Genomic DNA, 24,528 nt, shown 5'->3' on the forward strand with positions numbered 1-24,528 from the left:
ATAAGGTTTGTCTATGAAGTGGTAAGGATTTTTTTTTAAATAACGAGTGTAGGAACTGAGGATCCGACTGGTCTCAAAACAGTCACCTAGACAGCTTTCCACTTACTCCCTTGGTGCTGCCATTGCTAAGAGTATGTCTGTAACCCTTTTCTTGGCGGTTGCTTCCAGAGCTGGTTAACAAGGTGCCCCTGAAAATAAATATATTCTTATCCTCACTGTGGTCCTAAAACATATCATCTTGACTGGTTGTCTAACTTCAGTGTCCAGACTTGATGTCAGAACTTAAATTCAGTTTAATAAAAAGGATGTTTGTCATAATTCCAAATACATAAATAATGTAATAGATTTTGAAGTCAGTTTTTTTTTTTTTTTTGCGGTACGCGGGCCTCTCACTGTTGTGGCCTCTCCTGTTGCGGAGCACAGGCTCCGGACGCGCAGGCTCAGCGACCATGGCTCACGGGCCCAGCCGCTCCGCGGCATGTGGGATCTTCCTGAACCGGGGCACGAACCCGTGTCCCCTGCATCGGCAGGCGGACTCTCAACCACTGCGCCACCAAGGAAGCCCTGAAGTCAGTTTTAAAGATAAATTTGGCAGCATTATTGAATAAATGTTTTTATATAACTTCCTAAAATGAATTCTTTGAAGAACTTATCTTTCATTTGAAGTGTAAGTACAGGTATATTTTATGAGGGAAGCAACTGGATGTTTGCTATATTTTAAGGAAACATAGGATAAGAAGAATCATCTTTATGTACTGGTAATATTAAACTTTCAGTAGTCCCAAGGGAGCTGGAATCGCGGACATTTACTTTGGGGCAAGCCGATTTAATCATGGAATGTAGTTTATGCCGTATTTATGGTGCCCATGTGCACAGTATGGTGAGCTTGGACAACTGTATACACTTGTAATTGCCGCCATAGTCAAGCTATAATCCACTTCCAGAAGCTCTCGTGGGCCTTTCTAGTTATTGTGCAGCCCCGTCCCCGGTCCCGGGCAGACACTGATCTGCTTTATATCTCTCTGTGGACTAGATTACAATTTTTATATTTAAACAAATGGAAAAGATATATGTTCTTTTTTTTTTTTTCCTGACACATGGAATACAGTCATCAAGTTTTTGCCTGTCTGAGAAGCAGGCAGAAGCTTTATAGCAAAAGTATCAATATCACAGTAAAACTCCGTTTTCCAAACTTGTCGTAACTGGTGGTGGGTTGGATATATCAAAATGCTCATTTTTCAGAAAAAGTGAGGAGAAAAACTGAATACAGCTTTTCTGCACAAAATTTTGTTCAATCAGCCTCCTTTACTGAGCTGTAACTACCAGCAATTTCTGCCTTTATGTTAATTTTGATTCTTTTCAAGGACTTCTGAAATATAGAAGTTCGTCCATAGCAGGGTAACTTCTCTACCCATTCTCTTGCCAGTGTGTCTGTTTCCCCTGTTTCAGGAGGTGGAACAGGGCTGGCCCCTTGCCGTGAGAAGGTCACATGAGGGAGGACCCCAGCTCGTGCTGCGGGATCAAATGCCCTCAGAGAGTCTATGTTTGGTGACGTTTGAAAGTTTCTTTCCAGCATCAAAACATATGTCCAACACTGATTGTGTGTTTCGTATTCTTTGAATAGTATAGCGATTTATCACAGCCCTCCTGTGACTCTGGAATCCAGAGTCAGACAGCAGCATTCTATTCTTATTTCTTTAAAAACTTCTTTTGTAATGTAAGAATTCTGCTCATAATACATCTCTAGCAGGAGCCTCCTGACCCTTCTGCTTCCGGAATCACTTCGTCTCTCCTCTTTGCCTCTAAGTCAGTCTTTCTAAGACCTTGCTTTACTTTTCTGGAACTTTTGATGCTTCTATATTATATTCAAAATCAAATCATTCCTTATTCAGCATTTTGAGTACCCTCTGTCTGCCGGGTTCAGGTTAGAACCCTCAAGGGTGTCACAGTCTGTGTTTACTCCTTCCTGCCATTCCAGACCATCCGTGCTCCGATTCAAAGCTACCTTTTCAGCAACCCCCTCACTCTGTCCTTTCCCTATAGAAACCCTCCAATCCAGTCATGCCGTATGTCCTCACACGACCTGTGCTTTTATACACATCACTTTCTCTGTCTTTCTTATTATCTCTGTCAAAATAAGGCCCACTGACTTCCCATGTCCTCGGTCCCAGGTGATTTTCTTTGTCTGCGGTGTCACTTACTTCAGCACATATGGCCCATACAATTTACTGGCACTTAGTTAGCATTTTTGTTTCATCTCATTCGCTCTGCTGGAATCTTACAGTTAAAAAGGACAGACTTACCACTCAAAGCAAAATCATTTGTACAGTACCTCTGATAACCTCTTTACACACCTAGTCAGGAGAAGCCCTGTCATTTTTTAGGCCTCCCAGTTCTACTTATTAATAGGAGATAATACGTTAGATGATCACTTTATAAACTGAAATATGTATCTTTGTGACTGTCCTCCCTTTAGTGTCATATGTGCTTTCTAGAGAGACACAGATTAAAATCCTATTTCTAAAAAAAAAAAAAAAAAAAAAAAATCCTATTTCTGCCTTTCCTGTTTCTGCTCTTCTAGTATCAGTCATGCTCTGTGGGTAAATCTTTTTGGATTAATATGCCCTTATATAACCCCATCCTGTCACCTTCCTTTGGATCCCTCTACTTTTAATTGCCTCTTGAATAATGGCCTCCAGAATTGAACCTACTTCTCCAGTTGTCCTCTGTCTAGTTAGAGAAAAGCAAAACTCTTCTTTTAATGAAATGTGAATTGGCCGGAGCTAGTGGTCTCTTTCTAGTCTTGGTTTTTTTCATGTTTTCAAATTTTGATATCCCCTACTCTAACCCTCTGCTCAGTTGCTTTCCATGCTGCTGGACTGAAAAAAAAAAAAAAAAAAAGCCTTAAAAATACAGTCGGACTTCCCTGGTGGCGCAGTGGTTGAGAATCTGCCTGCTAATGCAGGGGACACGGGTTCGAGCCCTGGTCTGGGAAGATCCCACATGCCACGGAGCAACTGGGCCCGTGAGCCACTGCTGAGCCTGCGCGTCTGGAGCCTGTGCTCCACAATAGGAGAGGCCGCGATAGTGAGAGGCCCGCGCAGCGCAATGAAGAGTGGCCCCCGCTTGCCACAACTAGAGAAAGCCCTCGCACAGAAACGAAGACCCAACACAGCCATAAATAAATAAAAAAGCCAAGCATTTGAAGCCCTTTTAAAAATAAATAAATAAATAAAATACAGTGAAGCCCAGCTTCAGAATAAGTGAAAACGTTGGAGCAGTTGGGAACCACTATGGCAGATGGGAATGGAGTCAGAACTGGAGGAGCTGTTGGTTCAGGGTGCATGTATGAAGTGCCTGCTGGTGCCAGGAGCCGTTCTTGGCACTTGGGACACACAACACAATAGACAGACACCCTGCCTTCGTGGAGCTTGTATTCCAGCTGTTTCTGAGCAAAGACTTTAGGCAAAAAAAAAAAAAAAAAAAAGACTGGCAGATAATATCAGAGTATAGAGTAACTGAAGCCAAAAGAAAAGAAGAGAAAAAAGTGTAAATGGTTCAGGCACATGCAATGTAGAAAATTAACAATATGTGCAAGCTTTTGGTATTCACAGTCGTGAACCACACCTCTAGAAGGAAAATAATACATTTTAAAAATTAAAGATAGGAGCATTCACAATAGCCAGAAGGTGGAAGCAACCCCAGCGTCCATCGACTGATGAATGGACAAAGCGTGACGGCTGCGTACAGTGGCATACTATTCAGCTTTGAAACAAAGGGAGATTCTGACACACGCTGCCACAGGGATGAACCTTGAGGACTTTATGTTCAGTGACGTAAGCCAGTCACAGAAGGACAAATACTGTGTGGCTGCCTTTACGTGAGGCTCTAGAGTAGCCTGATTCATAGAGACAAGGAGAGGGTGGTTGGCCAGGGGCTTCGGGAGGAGGCTGGGGATCGTTTAATACATAGTTTAAGCTGTGCAAGACAAAGCGTTCTGGAGACAGTTGCACTGCAGTATGAGTGTCCTTAACACTGCTGCACTGTACCCTTAAACACGGTTAAGATGGTAAATGTTATGTGTATTTTTTTTTAATCTGTGAAAACCTTTTCATTTCTAGTTGTCACAAAATAGTTCTGTCATTGTGACTGGTAAGGGGGTCCTTTTTTAGAGTAAGCAAAATGAAAACAAACATTTTTTTACAGGTGTTTAAACCCTGGAAAATCTGTTTCAGGTCCCTGGGGACCCGCAGACCGCTGGCAGGGAATCCTAGCTGCAGCCTCTGGTCAGCCAGCTTGGGAAGCAGCATTTGGAACCTTGTGCCACTGGCCAGCGTGGCCCCTGTGGCCAAGCTCTTGGCTCAGGGAGAATGGATGGTGCTTAAGCAGATGGGACCTGGGCTGTAACCTGGCCACTGGGAGCCCAGGGAGCACTTTGCAGCAAGGCAGCGGGCGGCAGGGGCCTGGCACCACTCGCTTTCCCAGTCCTGGGGGCACGCCCACCCCCCCCTTCAGGTGACAGCCTCCTGTCCCTGGTCTTGGTTTAAAAGCGGTTAAGATGGTAAATTTTATGTGTATTTTACCACAATTAAGAAGAAAAAAAGTTTAAAAATTAGCAAAGCAACAAATTGAAAGACCAAGAAACTCAACATTAAAAGAAAACTTTAAAGACATAAGCCATAAGCATAGTATAGTTGGGGAAGCAGACCCATGTAGAAGAATTGAAGGACCTTCACAGAGCAGATGCCTATTAATCTAAACTGTGAAAGTGCTGGAAGGGAATGCTGAACAGAAAGAAGTTAGCAGCCGGTGAGGAGAAAGCTCAGGCCTTTCAGGTAGAGCGTGTGGCATAAAACTAAGTGAAAACAAGTCATGTCTCAGTGACACACAGTCCTTGGAAGACACTGAGGAAGGAGTAGATAGAAAATTGTAGCTGGTCAGATATTAGGCCCAAGTGTTTAATACATTAAGAAACCTGATGAAAGTGATGCTGGAAGCAGGACAGTGAGAACAGCAGTGAGGTCAGAGAAGGCGTTTTAAGAATCATGCAGGCCTGTGATAAAAGGATGCTGGGGACCCTGATAGTGAACATGCAGGTACAAAGTGGTGGGTTCATTAAAAACTATTAGAAAGGAAGAATCCACAAAACTTGCATATTGGTTCTGGGGAACAAAGAGGAAATCAAATTTTTTCAGTGTTCTCAGGCTGTGGGCCTAGAAGTGTGGTGATTCAGTTAACGTTGAACGGGAGATTCGTTATGACGGATGGAAGACCTGACTTAGTGTAGACATTTTATATTAAAGGTAATGCTGAGTATCTAAGTAAAGGCTCCCTAGAGAGGACATAAGGAGATGTTCAGGGACCAGATTTGGAAGTTCAGGTATTTCAGCCAGGCTTGCCCACTGAGCTTTCGTAAGGTGGTGTATCGGCCACACCCTCTGAGGCTTCCGTGAGGGAGGCTGGAGGACCTCCTCGCCAAGGGAAATGAAGGGGTGAAAGAGATTTCACCCCGGATAGTTAACCGGTTAAATTACAAGTAAAGGAGGCATCAGTAAGAGAATCTGGATTTCAGATTCATCTTAAAATTGGAGTAAACTGTGCCTACATGTCTTTGACAGTAATACGTCCAAAGCTACTGATCTCACTGTTGCTTTCATCTGCTCTCTTTCCTCGTGTTTTCTGGATTATGAAACTTATGAAACACGATTATTTAATCGGTCCGTTTGGAATACCCAGTTGGAAGAAGAGGGAAAAATAAACTGTTATAATATCCCTTCATTCATACTCCTTTTCTGTCTTGCATTTCTGTTAAACACACGCTTACCTAGGACTCACTCTTAAATTGCTAACCACCGTCGTTTACTAGTAAGAGAGGGCTCGTGTGTTGTCCTTAAGGATTCAGGAGTTACCAGCAGAACTTTGAGCTCCACTTGCCTTGGGTATTTGCCTCTTGTTTCTGAAATTTGCTGGAAGGGGGAGGGGGACAGAGAAGGTGGTCTTACCATTTCTTGAAGCTCAAATGCCACAGCAGAACTTTTAGAGACATCTTGATTCTATTAGAATTTGCAGGTCAAAGGGCAGGTTCAACTGTTCTGGTAGTTTACAGCACCAGGGATGGTGTGACTAGACTAATGACTTAAAGTTGGATTTCTGTTACTACCTACTCATTATGCAAGTCAGGGGGCCTGTTAGTCATGCAGTAGGGAATTACTAATCACTTTGAAAGGTTCTGTGTGCACAGTTTCATTTTTTTTAATTTTTAACTGAGGAAAAGCCACTAAGAGAACAAGGAGAGTGATTTGGCAGGAAGAGCATCTTAGTTCTTCTTTTGTCTGGGCTTGTGGCCTATGTATGTTCCCTTTTGTGTTTCATGTGCTTGTGTTACTCCCTATGGGCTTATGGGAAATGAAGTCAGGAAGTGTTCCACCAGCAAGTGTTCCTTTTCTGTGGAGAGCCTTGGATTAGTAAAGCTTTTGAAGTTGATTATTAATCCCCAGGAAGGTTCATTCTCTTTGAAAGAGCCGTATTAGTGTTAGAGTAGCTGCCTTTCAGCTCTCAAGTAATTGACTCTGATTAGAAAGGAATTATTGCAGGTATTTTTATTTCCTTCTTCACAGTTTTCTGTATCTTGCCATTTTTCAGCAATGAATGAACATTACTTTGTTATCAGAAAATACCTGTTTTTCAAAGAAGCAGTTATATTAAGAATAGGTGGCTACTAAAATAAAATCCTTTTTGCTATTTGCTTTTTTGCACTCTAAATTCCATTCCCTCTGAAAGGCAGGGTATTCTTAAAATTTCTTAGCTTAGACACTTGAATGTTCTTTGTAAAACTTAACCACGTAAGCTCAACTACAAATATGGTCTTTGCTATCACATGTATTGAGGGAACAAGAGTTTTTCTTATTCCCCATAAACTAGATGGCTGTTACTACTTACCAGCTTTATTTTTGTTCCTGTCCTCCAAACTGTTTTCAAGAAGTTGTTCTTCCCATGGTGTCCGTTTCAAATTTACCAAAATTATAGGGAAAACAGTACAATCTCTGTCCCCTTCCAAAAACAAGAGAAAAACCTGAAAGCTAATAAACCCACAAAAGATACTAACATTACCCAGAGTTTACATGATCATATGTGCAATATGTAATCAAGACATTTCATTCTCTTGACTGTGAATTGCCCTTTATAGGCACATACACATGTAGAAGTCAATATCGAGAGTACAGTTTTAAAATGGAAAGGACAGTGTTATGTTAATCCGCTAGGGAATTTTTAGAGGGTGAGAGCCTTGGGTGTGGGAGAGAAAATTTGATTCTGTGCAGTTCATAATATATTATCAGTGCTCAATAAAAAGTAAATAGCATCAATGACATAATAAAATTTCTATTTGAATCGTACAGAAAAAGAAAAAAAGACTTCAAAATATATATCTTATTAAAAAAGGCACCATTCCAATGGCTCAGACTCCAGTGCCACATCCTTTATTTTAAAATTTAGAATATGAATTGGCACCTGTTATATCATATTGCATTTGGGGAATGTGACATTTTACCCCAGAGATTAACTGTACCACACTAGCTGGCCAAGCATATCATTTATAAAAGAATTTGGAATTCAGTCAAGATGTTTCAACAGTATAGGATCATTTTTACCATTTCGTATTATGACGCTTCTTTCCTTAAGTACAGAATGGAACTCAGATCCTATCGCCTTTTATCTTGCATTCGGCAGAAGTTCTCATGACTCGGTCTAACTGGACAGAGTAATTTATCTTTCATTCATCGTCTGTTATTTGCCTGCCGCTAAATGTGTCATTCTGACTATTGACGCACAGAAATGCAGCCCCCTTATTGAGAAGGCACATTTCTCGTTCCAGCTTGTCAGTCTCTGGGCTCCCCAAAAGGGAACAGATGACAGCAATTAACAGGAAACCGCAGAGTGAGACCATCTTGAACTCCTTCACCTTTAAGCTCATTTCACCACTTAACATATTTTTTTCAAGTGGTCAGTGGATATATTTAGACTGTCGTTATCCCTTTGGTGTTGACTTCATGGGATAAGCAATCTGCCATTTCTTAGACTCATGTAGAGTGAGGACAGTGGAAAGTTATACTGAGGTCAATGAATCTTCCCTTCCAACAGCAAAGACTAGTTAAACAAATCCTCATTTCCATGATGTAAACTGATCTGCGTCTTCCATTTGTTAGCACTGCTTGTTCAGGGTTCCCCAGACCTACCCATCTGAGTATGGAATATCCTTGTCAGAATGTGCAAAAGATAGTCTTCCAGTTTGTGGCTAAACTAAAACTCTTCCATATGACTGCTGTTGAAGCGTAATTATCTTAACAAGAGACAGAAGCAAGGTTAAACTTGGGCAGTGCGTTCTCAGATCCAGCATTTCCTCAGGTCAAAAGCTCAGGCCACTTTTATAGTTCCTGTAAATCAAATCTGTCTTCTTCCAGATGACTTATTACATAAAAGATGAGCTATAGAGGAATGCATTTGGACTATGAGACTAATTGTTCACCAACTTCATTCTGATTATTTTGTCAGTTTCTCAGTTCAACGCCCCTCCCCTAAAATCCCACCTTCTTTTCCTTCTGGATATGAACCCAAAAATAGTTGTTAGGTAAACCACAAGGAATCAGTGAAGTTTAAATTGTTGTTTCAAAATGTGCAGATCATTGCCAAGTAAAGCCTTGACTAGAAACGTATTTGCATTGATGAGATAAAAAGATTCATAGATGTTCAGAGTGCCCCGGGAGCAGCTGGCTGATTTCCTGAATCCTATTTACTAACGTTTACAGTTTGTTATACATTCTGTACATAAAAATGTTTTCAGTTTTAGTGGTGCCTCGTTTGCCTGGAAACCACAGAATACTTATCAAAAGAATGAGTCAAATGGGTAAAATGTATAGATGACAGGATAATTCTTACTTTAAAAAAAAGTCATTAACTTCGTTTACTTTCCAAGTTTAACTACAACTAGATCTAGGAACTCTTCATTAAGATGTCAGTGTAACGACCTGATAAAGACATTTAGAGTCAAGAAGCCCTGAATGGGATTCCTGCCCAGACCGTTTGCTTCAAGTGTGAACTTGGGCAGCTGCATACACTCTCTAAGCCTTAGTTTCACCACCCATAAAATGGAGGTAATGGTAATAGTAGCTTGAGGATTGCTGTGAGGACTAGATGGAAATCAGGATGTTTTCTTTCGTTTGCAGGCAGGAAGCCCTTCTGGCCGCCATCAGTGAAAAAGATGCCAATATAGCTCTTTTGGAGCTTTCATCCTCGAAGAAAAAGACCCAGGAAGAAGTGGCTGCCCTGAAGCGGGAGAAGGACCGGCTCGTGCAGCAGCTCAAGCAGCAGGTATGACTGGTGGGGCTGGGGGGAGGCTGTCCGCGGCTCATGCACTCAGGTCTCCCACCTCGGGCCAGATGTCTGGTCTTTATCTAATTGATCTTCACCAGCAGAGACTTCAGCCTTCAAATCTCTGCTTTGTCTAGGAAGCACAGAGCATTCTTGGTCAGAGGACTGGTTTAGAAGGTGTCACACGTCTTAGGAGAACTTTTTTAACTTTTGCAATGGCTGGATGAAATTAGTGAAATTCTGCCCATTTGAAATGAGAAAGGTTTTTTGGGGGGTTTTTTTGCATGTCTCTTGGGGTCAGGCCGCAGGGGTCGTCCACAGCACTGACAACTGCGTGGTCCTTGGCAAGTGCTGTGGGGTATCTGCAAGGGCTGTTGGGGTCCTCAGTGGTGCCATCCGGGGGCAGAGGCCGCATGTAAGGGCAGGCAGCAGTGGTGTGGAGCTGGTGGTGGTGTGCACATACCACCAGCGGGTGAAAAGTCTTATTCCTTACGTCCAGTCAGATTCCCGCTACAGAAGGCACTAAGGGTATTTTCATTTAAGTGATTTCCTGTTATTCAAGGCTGGGTAAGCTCTGATGGTAAGAGCAAAGTTTTTCCCTTTTCTTTTCCACCCAAAACCTTCCCCAAATTTAATGCTTAATACTAACGTGAGGCCTTTCATCTGTGAAAATAAAAGCTAGAAATTTCCTCATTGATGATGGTTGCACAACAATGTAAATATACTTAATGGACAGAACTGCACACTTAAAAATGGTTAAAATGGTAAATTTTATGTTGTGTATACTTTGCCACAATTTTAAAGCTGGGGCAGATCTCTTTCCGCTTTGAAGATAAGGAGAAAGCTGAATTTCAGAGTCTGCGTCCTCTCCATCTTCAATGCTGTTCCCGGCATTCCTGTTCTACACGAGTGTCCACCTCCTGCCTTCCAGGTCATCCCCTTCATCCTCCGCCACTTTTCTGTACGTTTGGGCTGCCCACATTCTCCCTTCTGCCTGAAGTAATCAGAGTAGGAAAGAGTTTTCAAGTGAAGGAATTTCTTTTTTTCTACTTTAGAGGATCAGTCATCAATTGATAGCATCATTTTTAATTTATTTATTTTTGGCTGCGTTGGGTCTTTGTTGCTGTGCGCAGGCTTTCTCTAGTTGTGGCGAGGTGGGGGCTACTCTTTGTTGCGGTGCGGTGGCTTCTCTTGTTGCGGAGCACCAGCTCTAGGCATGAGGGCTCAATAGTTGTGGCGCATGAACTTAGTTGCTCCCACAGCATGTGGGATCCTCCCGCACCACGGATGGAACCCATGTCCCCTGCATTGGCAGGCGGATTCTTAACCGCTGTGCCACCAGGGAAGTCCTAGCATCATATTTAATGTTCAAATAAACAAGAATCACTATTTACACAATAAAGATATTTTCTCTATTTTAAAGACTAATAAAACTGCTTATAAATAGACTTTATGTGGCTGACTTTGATGAGAAAACACCAGAAGATGTTCCCTACTGCAAGATAGACAGATGACCAGCAAAAAACAACCCAGTGCTCATTTGCAAGTGAAAGAAAACTTTTACCCACTTAAGCTCTGGTACCCCTGGACGTTCATCCCTTTAAGAGATGGAATTCACTATGAACGTTCACCCTCTCCTGGGTGCCAGTGACACAAGGGAAAGCAAAACAAAGGTGCTCTGGGGGCCTCCCTTTATTGCAAGTTCAACCACTTTATCCACCATTTGTGGGAATTCTGCCACATAAACATTTTCAGGTCACCTAGCTTGACAAAAAAAAAGAAAGAGAGAGAGAGAGACTTCTTTCATATCACAGAAGAAAACTGAGCAAAAAAATTGATCAGCAGTTTGTCACCCCAGCACACATTGCTCAACCTGTCTCATTTTAAGAGCTGTGACTAATTCTAATTGGTCCTCATTTCCCATTTTCTGAACAAATTATCAGTTTCCATTATGTTCAGCAGGAGAATTATGAATGGATAAGGCTAGCTCAGCTGACTGAGGAGGCTGGAGGGGTCGTAAACGATGCATCTGTGCTTGTGTCGTGGGTGCAGAAAACTCGGGTGGGCTGCCTGGGTCTGCGCGTCATCCTCCCAGCTAGGAGGTGGGTGCCGTCTCCTGTTCCATTAGGGAGCAGTTAGTGAGAATCAGTCAGTGTCTTCCGACAGGACCCAGATCTTGAGACGAGCAGTGTGTCCGTGCAGAGCTGTGTCATGAGCTGAGGTCTCCTGGTGCATGTTCTGTGGAAACGTGTCTGTCGCTGGGGAAGTGAGCTGATTGTCAGACAGACGTGCTGTCACCTGCTCACCTGGCCGAGCCTGCTCACAGGGTCTCTGGCCTTCTGTTTCACTGTCCCAGACCAAACATGCCCTCCTGTCCCTGCAGTCTTTTCCCAGCGGTCCCCGCTCTCCTTCCTTGCGTGACCCCCGGGTGGTCCTGGCGGCAGTGGGGGGATCCTGTCCTCTTCAGACAAGCATTTGCACAGACTTGCTTCGTTTTCTGTTGTGTTTTCTGTATTTTACTTCTTTAGCCTCATAAGACCGCTTAATTTCCCTAATCCCTAAGTCCCTGATGGAAAAGGGGGGACTTCACTGTTGCCCCAAGTATTTTCAGTAGGTCCAGTATGAAAAAATACCTGAGTTAAGTGAATCTTGCTTTCAGTGATTGTCTTTTACTACGTTCTGCCCGCTCTCCTGTGACCAGTTGGTTAGTCTCCAGGGAGCTGCCTGTGACACATGATACTTCTCCCCTGACTTGTTGCTTCATCAGGTAGAACTAAGGGTTCTGACAGCCGCTGAGCAGGCCCAGGACACCGGCCCAAGCTGGTCGTTCTCGCTCAGGGTCCCCATGAGTTTGCAGTCAGGCTCCTGGCCAGGCCTGCAGTTACCTGACGCTTGGCTGGGGCAACAGGGGTCACTCACATGGCCCGGGGCTCTGTACCTTTTAGGCTTCTCCATGGGGTTACTTAGGACGTGGGGCTGGCTTCCCCTAAGCACATGATCCAGGGGAGGGGAAGAGAGCAGCCAAAATGGAAGCCACGATGTCCTTATAACCTGTCTCGGAAGGGGCACACCATCACTTCCCCTTGTCCTGTTGCACGTGCACCAGCCACCTACAACGTGGGGGGACCAGTGCAGGCGGCCTGGAAGGCTGGCTGCTATGAGAAGTGAGTGAACAAGCAAACAGTGGTGTCCTCCTGTGGCGAGACACTGTTCAGATGTAGAGGAGTACGTGCTGTGTGATTCCATGTGTATGTTCAGCTCTAGAAAAGACCACTTTACGCTGTGACCTCAGAAGGCAGATGAGGCATCAGAGCAGAACTCGCTTCATCTTCTCTTGCCTGCCTCCGCCCCCAAGAGGGGCCTGCAGCAGGAAGGGACAGGTTCTGTCCTTTTCGTGCCTTTCTCCCTCTTCCTTTGGCGTTGGGGTCCTCTGATGCCATTGCAGCCCTTTGATGCTGCTTCTCTGGCCAGCGTTGACCCCTGAGGGGTGAGCAGTGCCCGGAAGACTCAGACCTGGCTGCTCCTTGCTGGGCTGAAGAGAGCGTGTCGGCTGCCACGTGCTCCTCTGTCCATGCTGCCCTCTGTCTCTAGGTGTCCTTTCTCCTCCTCAGATAAGCACAAGGCAAACCAGCAAGTCCGATGCCTGAGTAGGTACCAAACAAAGGAAGGAGAAGCCTGTTTCCTTTTCTTGTACTCAAACCCCGTCTTCAAGATTGAAGACTCTAGGATTTAGGGCTGGATTCTCTTTGAGCCTCTCTCACTGAGCACAGGGGCCCCCCTTGTGCATGACTGTCTGCTCCCCGTGACGTCAAGACTCCTTCTGCCAGACTTAGCATCACCGCACACCAGTCGCAACCCAGAAAAGGCGTGCGCTGTGAGGGGCTGGCCTGGTGGACGGTGGTGCCTTTTCTGCCCCCCACCCCCCTTGTGGGCTCTCTAGAACGTGACCTGCTGAGCTCTCCTTTGTCCCCGGCGTTGGGCCTGGGCCACCAGTTCTGGAGCAGCTGGGAAAACCCATTCATCATAGTATTAAAACTAGTTTAAAAGTGACATCTAACATTGGAGAGAGAACAACAAAACGATTTTACATTCTATGAAAAGAGAACAGCAATAGGGTGAAGCTACAGAGAGCTCCTGAGTTGTCAGTGAACAAAGGAAAAAATAAACAGCAAGTGTTGAGGTAGCGGGAGTGCTGCAGAGGCTGCACGTGGGGGGCAGAGCCAGAGGCGTCTGGCCGCCTCGCCAAGCGCCGGCGTTCTTGGTGATGAGGCCAGCCTCCGCGCACCCGCGATGCCAGGTGCTGGGACGCAGCAGGCATCTCTCAGAGGACACACGGGCGTCTGGCGCTGCCGGAGGACCCCTTCCCTCTGTGTCGTGCTGGCCTGCCTGCTCTGTCCTGTACTTGCCGTGTCCACGAGCCAGCCTCTCAGCCATCTGTGTGACGTTATCCCCTGAAGGTGACTGGTACGTGGTGATCATAGAGAGTGAAAACCTTCTGCTGGTTAGAATATCCGATATCCAGAAGTTGACAGAGTAGACGATTACAGTTCAATCCTTATTTCATGATTCAACAGCCCGTATTGACTTGGTCAGATAAACGTGCTCATCTCGTTTTAGTTATCCTATCTCCCTTCAGTTCTGGATTCTTACATATTAAGTACTCAGTATACATACTTCTTCGTCTAAACCACTGCAAACATCAGGATCAGCTGCATGTTTCCTGCCGCTGGTTTCCAGATTTGTTTGAAAGGAACTGGATGCAAAGCATTTTCCGTTCACTGCCCTCATCTCTGGAATTGCCTTCTACTTCCTCAGCTTAATCTCTGCTTTAATCTTCACTTCAAGACTCATCTTTGTAGTTTGGAATTTCCTAGCCACGGAATTGGTTTTTTTCCTTACATTAGTAAAGCCATTCTTTGCTTTTCTTCATTCACACATTTGTCCTCCTTTGGGCAGAAGCTAAAATGCGAGAGGGAGGAGGAAAGAAGCAGCAGCACTGTTCACTTGCTGTCCTACGAGTTGTTGCTTATTTACTCTGAGCCACAGTGTCCTCTTCGAATGTAGGAATCCCCACCGGTAACTGTTGCTCCAGCTCCAGACCTCAGCTCCAGCTCCAACTCTGTTGATAACTAAGTGTATCATCTGGAGCAGTAATACCCCATCAGCTAATACACAGCACTTCACAACCTACAGCATACTATTCAGATGCCTTATAGCCCCGAGCCTGAGGGCTGTGTGGGCCAGGCAGATGCCATAACTCAAGAGGGGAGGGACGCATGTAAGACGAGAGGAGAGACCATGATGAACTGGGGGCCACGTGCTTTGTCCAGAGAGGCCGCCGCTTTTAATTCCAGCTCGTTGTGACCCTGCAAGACGAGAGCCCTGTGTTATCCAGTCATCCATACCGCCCCCACACACAGAGAATCCATATATATAAACCTCTCTTTTTTAATTGAGGTGTAGTTGACATACAGCATTATATTAGTTTTAGATGTGCAACATAATGATGTGATATGTGTGTATATTGTGAAACGATCACCACAGTAACTTTAGTTTACATCCATCACCACACAGTTACATTTTTTTTTTCTTGTGATGAAAACTTTTAAGATCTTGACTCTCAGTAACCTTCAAATGTACAACACAGTATTGTTCACTCTCATCACCGTGCTGTACATCGCATTCCCAGGACTGAATCTTATAACTGGAAGTTTATACTTTCTGACCCCCTTCACTTACAGATCTCTTGATATGTAGGTGTTGGCCACTAATTTATTCTTTCGGTTTTTTTAATGAATCAAGTCACAAGCTTCCTAACTTACCTCTCTGGTCTTATCTTCCTCATCTATAATATTACATGGATAAAATTAATTTTGAGGTCTAAAGTTATGTATTTTCCAGTTTTTGACAAGTCAATATATTTACTTATAGCTATATTACCTGCTAATTGCTGACATTGGGAACAGTTTTAAAAGAAGGAATTGTAAAGCATAAGAAAACACATATGTAAGGATTGTTTAAATCTGTCTATAGGAATTTCCTTACTTTATGAAAGTAGTAAGTATTGCATTTTAAAGTTAAAAAAGAAATCCTGGTTACTCACTATCCCCTTGAAACCTTTTTTGTATCCTACAAAGAAATAGATCATATTTTGATGAGTTCTGCTTGCTTGGAGTTAAGTGAAGTCCAGAGGCTGGGAGATGTGGGGAAATCTGGAATCCTCCCAGCCTCCTTTCTTCCATCTCTTCCATCTTTTTTGTCATCAATTCCAGATGTAGAAAAATTCTTCACAAAACTTTGATAAGACCCTTCCCTTCTTTTCTAGCGTCAAATCTAGCTTGCCCTTCCTATTGTCAGACCGCTGCCTTTTATGATGCCACAGGGAATTTATAAACCTTCTGAGTCTCCTGATCCCTCTTGAATCGTCTCAATGCAAATAAATCAACCTAGATTTCCTGCCCCAGTGCACGTGCCCCTCCTATTCCTTCTCCCGTCAGGTGGCATGATTTATAACTGTTTCCTGTGCTCCTTGACCTTGGTCTGAGGATCTCATTAAACATGAGTAAAAAGAAGGCTGGTTTAGGGTGGTTCCCCTTTCCCCCACTAAACTTCTCTTGGCAGGAGTCAGTTCAGACCAGTGTACTCCACAGAATCTATTCCTACCGCCTCTTTTGGTCCCTTTTGAACCAGTGTGGATACTTATTAAAAGTGAATATGGAATTAAATGATATTTGTATTCAAGGACGAGAGGAGTGATATAAAACTATAACATTACCTGTTACAGAATGCCCTTCCCGTGGACAATGTACATGACCAAATTAAATCACCCGTACTATCTGGCTTTCTTGAAAGCATTATTCAAGATAAGAATATCTAAAATTTATTGAGCTAACTCTTGTTTTGAGTGCTTCACATGAATTAACTCATATACTCTTCACAACAACCCTGTGAAGTACAGTTATCCTCATTGTACAGAGGAGATGCTAAGAGAGAGACAGTGAGTAATTTGCCCAAAGTCACATAGCTAGTAAGCGATGGAGCTGGGATTCAGAACAAATCTTGTCCCTCCATTGCCAACACTGCTGATCACTACACTGAAATGTGTTGCCATCATTGTGGGCTTTTGGTTAGAGATTTCAGTAGCCTTTAGCTGTATTATTAATGACCCAGTAATTCTCTCGTGATAAATAGTACTTTAATAAGCTCTTTTCTAAATTACAGTGAAAATAAATTACCATAATGGACTGTGCTTAGTTTAAAAAGTCAGAATCTTGACAGGCCAAAATCTATTCCCGATCTTACGTCAACAGATACCGTCTCATTTTCAACAATTATCTTAGAAATTGTTGACTGAATTAATGAGAGTTAGAGAATTCTGATTGAGAACTCAGAGAGCATCTGAAATCAGATAGACCGATTTTTAAGCAGCCAAGTTTGAAAACATGTATGGTCGTAATCCTAAATTACCATCACAAATGATTCGGGTGTGAAAATACTGTTACTGTCATATATGTACATGGGCAGATATATGGAAATCTGGCCCCAAAATATTACACATCATTTATTAAGATATCTTTTGAACAGCAGAATTTAAGAATCAGTAAATTTGCATTCTTAAGAAGAGCAAATAGAGATTGAAAAGCTGTTAAAAGCTCCTAGAAAATAGTGACTGCCAAAGAATGAACATCTGTTATAGCTGAGGTTCAAGAGCTTTTCCCCCTGTATTTCAAAGATTTTACACAGTGTAAGAATTTAATTAACTAAATAAATTGATGCGCTTTAGTGCTAAAACAGGGTTTGCGGTAGCTGTTTTTCAAGGTAGAGAATGTGCTTAACATAAAGTTTGTGGTGTTGCCGGTGGTGCTCCTCAATATGGCACTCCAGATTGGGTATCATGTTTCTCCTGGCCTTGTGTGAGATTGCAGCCTAATAGTAGTCAACTCTAAAATTAGGTGCCTCTGAAGATCGTTTTGAACATGCGCCTTTCAGGCCTCCCTAGCACTTTAATGAGCCAGGTCACCAGAAATATCCAAAGAGATCGAACTATGTTTAGATATATATGTGCTCTTCGCAAATGTATCCACCTTGCAGGCCTGAAACCAATACCTAGCTGTATATTAAGGCTCACGTTAAACACGTGCAAGAGCCTGGTTGACTTCTCCATCGGCTCTCGGTCACTGGCCCGGATCCAGAGAAAGGACGCACTGTGTGCTGTCCCTCTAGTCAGCTCTGTCCCAGTCTCTGCTAAATGGAAGACTCGTAAGATCAAGTTATCTCTGCAACAGTTTTCCTCACGGTTGCCTCCCTATCTACCTTATTGTTTAGAAAAAATAACCAGGCAGAGCTATACGCTACAGGAAAGCAGTTTTGAAGGCTGGTTCTAATTCAGCTGATTGCCATCTTTAACTGTATTTAGACATTCACTGTTTATAACAGTATTTCCTAATCCTGGATTATCTTCCTGAATGGTAATGATATTACTAGCCACTGGCTTACAACTGTTCTTATGGCCATGCACTGAAATAACTATGTCTCTTACTATATAATATTAAAATAGCTAAATTGTATCTTTTAATACTCTGAGACTAAAATAGGTCTCTCACTTTTATGTCAGCTGGTAGGAGCAGCCATAACTTAACATCTTCTTTTCATTACCATAATGTTTTAACTGTAAAAAATGGCAAAACATGAGCTAAATTAAAGGAAATAACTCTCTCTGTCTAGAGATAATTTCCTCTATTGCTGAAATCTTCTTGTTCTACAACCTTTTTTTAAAAAAAATCTTTTTTATTGAAATATACACACAGAAAAGTACACATCTAAGCATACATGTCAGTGAATGTTCACAAGGAAATACTCTCATGTAACCAGCATACATATCCAAGAAGCAGATCATTACCAGCACCCCAGAACCAGGCCCTCGTGCTCCCTTTCAGGCTCTGTACCCGGCTCAGTCCTGCACGTGACTGCTTGCCTGAATTCTGATAGTATTGATTAGTTTTACCTTAAAATCAAGACTTTAAAGTTAAGATTTTGTGTCAGCGGAGCTGCTGGGGGCCCAGAGGCAGAGGCCAGTGAAGCCACCACGTGGCCAGAGGGCACAACCTTGAGCCACAGAGGCCTTGTTCGCAGGCCTTGAAGCCTAGTGGAATGTGTTCTGCTGGATTTCAAACTTGCTTGGAACTGACAACCCCTTTACTCCTTCCAACTTCTCCCTTTTGGAATGAGGATGTCAAGAAAATGATATGTAAAAAAAAAAAAAAAAAAAGAAAATGATATGTGGCTAAATGGAAATATCAGTAAAGGGACATAAAACCTAAAAAGAAACTAAAAAGAAATTCTGGAACTGAAAAGTGCATTAACTGAAATGAAATCCCTCACTTAGAGGGATTCAGAGGCAGCTTTGAGCAGGCAGGAGAAAGAATCGGTGCACATGAGGATAGGATAAGGGAAATTATCAAGGCTGAGGAACAGAAAGAAAAATGATTTAAGAAAAGTGAACAGAGCCTAGGGACCTATGGGACAGCATTAAGTGGACCAACATACACATCATGGGAATCCCAGAAGAAGAGAGAGGGAAAGGGGCAGGGAGAATATCTGAAGAAATAATGGTGAAAACTTCCCAAATTTGCTGAAAGACATAAATATAAACATTCATGAATCTCAACAAACTCTAAGTAAGATGAATTCAAAGTGAGACACATTATAATCAAACTTTCAAAAGATGAAGAGAGAGTCATCACATACAAGGATCCTCAGTCGGATTTTCAGCAGGTTTCTTATTGGAATCTTTGGAGGCCAGAAGACTTTTTTGGGGAGGCTGATATATTCAAAGAGCTAAAAGAAAAAAACAAGAATCCTATATCCAGTAAAACTCTCCTTGAAAAATGAGGGAGAAATTAAGACAGTCTGAGTTAAACAGAAGCTGCAGGAGATCATGACCACTAGATCTGCCCTGCAAGAAATGCTCACAGGAGTCCTGCAGGGTGAAATGAAAGGACAACACTAGACAGTAGCATGAAGCTGCATGGAGAAATAAAGATCTCAATAAAGGTAAATACATGGGCAATTATAAAAGCTAGTATTATTGTAACAATGGTTTGTAACTGTAGTTTTTGTTTTATGCATCATTTAAGAGACTAATAGATTTAAGGGAAAAAAATTATGTGTAAAAGCTCATATTACTGTAACTTTGGTATGTAGCTCCACGTCTTGTTTTCTACGTAATTTAGGAGACTGGCGCATTAAGAAGAATTACTTTTATGTTTTGGGTTACACATTGTATAAGCATGTAGTTTTGTGACATCAACAGCTAGAAAGGGTGGGGACAGAGCTGTAAAGGAGCAGAGTTTTTATATGTTATTGAAGTTAAGCTGGTGTAAATTCAGATTAGACAGTTATAACTTTAGGATGTTAGATATAATCCCCACGGTAGCCACAAAGAAAATAGATATAGCATATACACAAAAGGAAGTAAGAAAGGAATTTAAACATTTTGCTACAAAAAAAAAAATCAACTAAATACAAGAGAAGGCAGTAATGCAGGAAGTGAGGGACAAAAAAACTATAGGGCATGTAGAAAATAAATAGCACGATGGCAGAAGTAAGCCCCTCCTTATGAGTAATTACTTTAAATGTAAATTGGTTAAACTTTCCAATCAAAAGACAGAGATTGACAGATTGGATAAAAACAGATAAACCAACTACATGCTGTCATCAGGAGGCCCACTTGATGTCCAGAGACATAAAAAAGTTTAAAAATGAAAGGATGGAAAAAGATACTCCATGCAAATAGTGACCATAAGAGAGCATAAGTGGCTCTACTAATATAAGAAAACAGACTTTAAATTGAAAAAGTTTACAAAAGACAAAGAAGGATGTTATATATTAATGAAAAGTTCAATACAGCAGGACAGTGAAACAGATATAAACATTTACACATCAATGGACAGACCATCAAAATATATGAAGCAAAACCTGACATAATTGAAGGAACAAGTAGACAGTTCTACAGTAACAGTTGGAGACTTCATTACCCCATTCACAGTAATGGATAGAACAATCAGAACATAAGTAAGGAAATAACAGATTTAAACAGCACAGTAAACCAACTAAACATTACAGACATATACAAAACACTCCACCCAGCAGTAACAGCAGACAGGCATGCCTCATTTTACTGCACTTCATTTTGTTGTGCTTCACAGATACTATGTTTTGTTGTTGTTGTTGGGGTTTTTTGGTTTGTTTTTTTTTTACAGATTGAAGGTTTGTGACGACCTTGCATCAAGCAAGTCTGTAGGTGACACTTTTCAGACACCATTTGCTCACTTTGTGTCTCTATGTCACATTTTGGTAATTCTCACAATATTTCAGACTTTTCCATTATTATCATATTTGTTACAGTGATCTGTGATCAGTGATCTTTGATTTTACTACTACAACTCACTGAAGGCTCAGATGACAGTTAGCAGTTTTTAGCAATGTTTTTTAATTAAAGTCTAATTTTTTATTACACATTTAATAGGCTACAGTATAGTATAAACATAACTTTTTATGCACTGGGAAAGAAAAAAATTCACATGACTCACTTATTGCAATATTTGCTTTATCACATGAATCTGGAACTGACGCTCAGTATCTCCAAGATATGCCTGTACACAGTCTTCTCACATGCTTGTGGGGTGTTTTCCAGGATGGACCATATGTTAGACCACAATAGATTTTAAAAGATAGATATCATACAAAGTATCTTCTCTGACCACAACAGGACAAAGTTAGAAATTAGTAACGAAAGTGAAATTGAAAAATTTACAAAGTTGTGGAAATTGAACAATACACCTTTAAACAACCAATAGATCAAAGAAGAAATCACTAGGGAAATTAGAAAATACTTGGAGGTGAATGAAAATACAACTTACCAAAACTTCTGGGACATAGTGAAAGCAGTGCTGTGGGAAATTTGTAGCTGCAAATGCTTACATTAAAAAACAAGAAAGATCTCAAATCAACAATATAACTTTATAATTTATGGAAGTAGAAGAAGGAAAGCAAACTAACCCAAAGCCAGCAGAAGAACGGAAATAATAAAGATTTAAGCAGAGAATCAATAAAACAGAGAACAGAAAAACAGGAGAGAAAAATCAGAAAAACCAATGAAGCTTTTGCTTTGAAAAAGTCAACAAAATTGATAAACTTCTAGCTATATGGACTAAGGAAGAAAAAGAAGTCTCAGTTACTAAAATCAGAAATGAAAATGGGGACATTACTACTGATTCTCCACAAATAAAAAGGATTATAAGAGTGTACTGTGAACAATTGTAAGCCAAAAAATGGGATAACCTAGATGAAACAAATTCCCAGAAGCGAAAAAACTACCAAGACTAAATCATGAAGAAATAGAAAATCTGAGTTAGACCTAGTAAGGAGATTGAGTCAGTAATCAAAAATCTCCCAACAAAGAAAAGCCCTAGACCTGATGACTTCATCCCTGAATTCTTTAAAGAAGAACATTTAAAGAAGAACTAATACCTCTCCTCCTCCGATGTTTCCCAAAAATTGAAGGCAAAGGAATACTTCCTAATTCATTCTGTGAGGCCAGCATTACCCTGAAAACAAAGCCAGGCAAAGAGACTACAAAAAAACAAAACTACAAACCAGTATCCTTTATGAACATTGTTGCAGAAATCCTCAGCAAAATACCAGCATACAGAATTCAACAGCATATTAAAACATCATATATCATGACTAAGAGGGATTTGTTCCCGGAATGCAAGGCTGGTTCAACATACAAAAATTAATCAATGTAATAAACCACATCTGCAGAATAAAGGGGGAAAAAATCACATGATCATCTCAATTGATTTGACAAAATTCAACACCCTTTTATGATAAAAACACTCAATTACCTCCACATAATAAAATCCATATATGAAAATCCCACAGCAAACATCATTCTCGATAGTGAAAGACTGAAATGAAACCTTTTCCTCTGAGATCAGGAACAAGGCAAGAGTACCTGCTTTCACCACTTCTTTGCCTTTTTTTTTTTTAAGATTTTTTTTTTTTATGTGGACCATTTTTAAAGTCTTCATTGAATTTGTTACAGTGTTGCTTCTTCAAGCTTTGGTTTTTTCACAGCAAGGCATGTGGGATCTTAGCTCCCCAACCAGGGATCGAAACCACACCCCCTGCATTGGAAGGCAAAGTCTCAACCACTGGACCACCAGGGAAGTCCCTCACCATTTCTTTTCAACATAGTACTGGAAGTTCTATCCAGAGCAGTTAGGCAAAAATAAATAAATAAATAAAAGAACTCCAATTTGGAAAGGAAGAAGCAGAATTATCTCTGTTTGCAGGTGGTATGAGCTTATATGTAGAAAACCCTAAGGATTTCTCACAGAGAAAAAAGCTGTTAGAACTAGTAAATGAATTCAGCAAAGTAGGATGCAAAGAGTCAACATACAAAACTTCCCTGGTGGTCCAGTGGTTAAGAATCTGTCTTGCAGTGCAGGGGACACTGGTTCGATCCCTGGTTGGGGAACTAAGATCCCACATGCAATGGGGCAAGTAAGCCCGCACACTGCAGCTACTGAGCTCGCATGCCACAACTAGAGAGCCTGTGTGCCACAACTACAGAACCCACGTACTCTGAAGCCTGCATGCCACAACAACAGAGCCCACACACTTTGGAGCGCTCATGCTGCAACTACTGAGCCCACACGCCCTGGAGCCTACATGCCACAACTAGAGAGCCTGCGTGCCGCAACTGATGAGCCCACACGCCACAATTAGAGAGAAGCCTGCCCGCAACGAAGAGCCCGTGTGCCGCAATGAAAGATCCCACATAACACAGCTAAGACCCAATGCAGCCAATAAATAAATAAAATAGAATAATAGTAATCTTCAAAAAAAAAATTTTTTAAGTCAACATATAAAAATTTGTTTGCGTTTTTATACACAAACAATGAACAAACTGAGAAAGAAATTACAAAAGCAATTTCACACACAATAGCATTAAAAAGATTAAAATACTGAGGAATTAACTTAACCAAGGAGGTGATAGACTTGTACAATGAAAAATACAAAACATTGCTGAAAGAATTTAAAGAAGACATAGATTAATGGAAAAATATTCCTGGTTCATGGTTTTGGAAGACTTAAAATTGTTAAAATATCACTACTACCCAAAGCAATCTGCAGATTCATGCAGTCACATATAAATTCCAGAGATGCTTTTTTTCAGAAATAGAAAACCCATCCTAATATTTATATGGAATCAATCTCAAGGGACCCTGAATAAGCCAGAACAATCTTGAAAGAAAACAAAACTGGAGAACTCACAGTTCCTGATTTCAAAACTTACTATAAATCTAAAAGCATCAAAACAATGTGCTATTAGCATAAAGACAGATGTACAGACCAGTGGAATAGAGAGCCCAGAAATAAGCCCTTACATACATGGTCAGATGATTTTTTTTTTGCGGTGCGCGGGCCTCGCACTGCTGTGGCCTCTCCCGCCGCGGAGCACAGGCTCCGGACGCGCAGGCTCAGCGGCCATGGCTCACGGGCCCAGCCGCTCCGCGGCATGTGGGATCCTCCCGGACCGGGGCACGAACCCGCGTCCCCTGCGTCGGCAGGCGGACTCTCAACCACTGCGCCACCAGGGAAGCCCCCAGATGATTTTTGACAAGGTGCCAGTACCATTCAATGGGAAAAGGACAGTCAGTTCAACAATGGTGCTGGGAAAACTGGACATCCACATGCTGAAGAATGAGTTTGGACCCTTACCTAACACCATATACAAAACTTAAATCCAGTTGAATCAAGGACCAGAGCATGAGACCTAAAACAATAACATTTTTAGAAGAAAGCAGTATAAAAATTTCAGGAGAGCTAGAAATACTGATTTCTGGAGTCATCAAAATAGAAGTACCAGTTAAAGCCATGAAAAATGTATTTGCTTACTCAAGAGAGAATATAGGCGTTATGTTTACTTTTTACTGTTTTCTGACACTTGTGTGAAAATATTAACACATGCCATTCTTTTAATCCTTACATAATATAACTCAGCAAACAGATGCCCTCTGTACACCACCCCATTGTTAAGAGTTCAGAATCGGCTTTATTGGATGAGAACTGCTGGACGTTTTTTATAAGGTT

At 41.8% G+C, this 24,528-nt stretch overlaps 1 protein-coding gene and 1 pseudogene across 2 annotated transcripts in view; both read left to right on the forward strand.

Annotated features, from left to right (window-relative positions):
• The window catches only part of LOC132529221 (small ribosomal subunit protein uS13-like), a 30,183-nt pseudogene extending 25,776 nt beyond the window's left edge, over nt 1–4,407 (forward strand).
• The window catches only part of ERC1 (ELKS/RAB6-interacting/CAST family member 1), a 415,242-nt gene that overhangs the window by 323,235 nt on the left and 67,479 nt on the right, over nt 1–24,528 (forward strand). For both annotated transcript variants that reach the window (XM_060164429.1, XM_060164430.1), the window contains exon 16: nt 9,222–9,366. In XM_060164429.1, the coding sequence (XP_060020412.1) occupies nt 9,222–9,366 (145 nt within the window). The remainder of the gene's footprint in view (nt 1–9,221; nt 9,367–24,528) is intronic.

Source organism: Lagenorhynchus albirostris, chromosome 11, assembly GCF_949774975.1.
Source record: "Lagenorhynchus albirostris chromosome 11, mLagAlb1.1, whole genome shotgun sequence".
In the NCBI taxonomy this organism is placed as follows: domain Eukaryota; kingdom Metazoa; phylum Chordata; class Mammalia; order Artiodactyla; family Delphinidae; genus Lagenorhynchus; species Lagenorhynchus albirostris.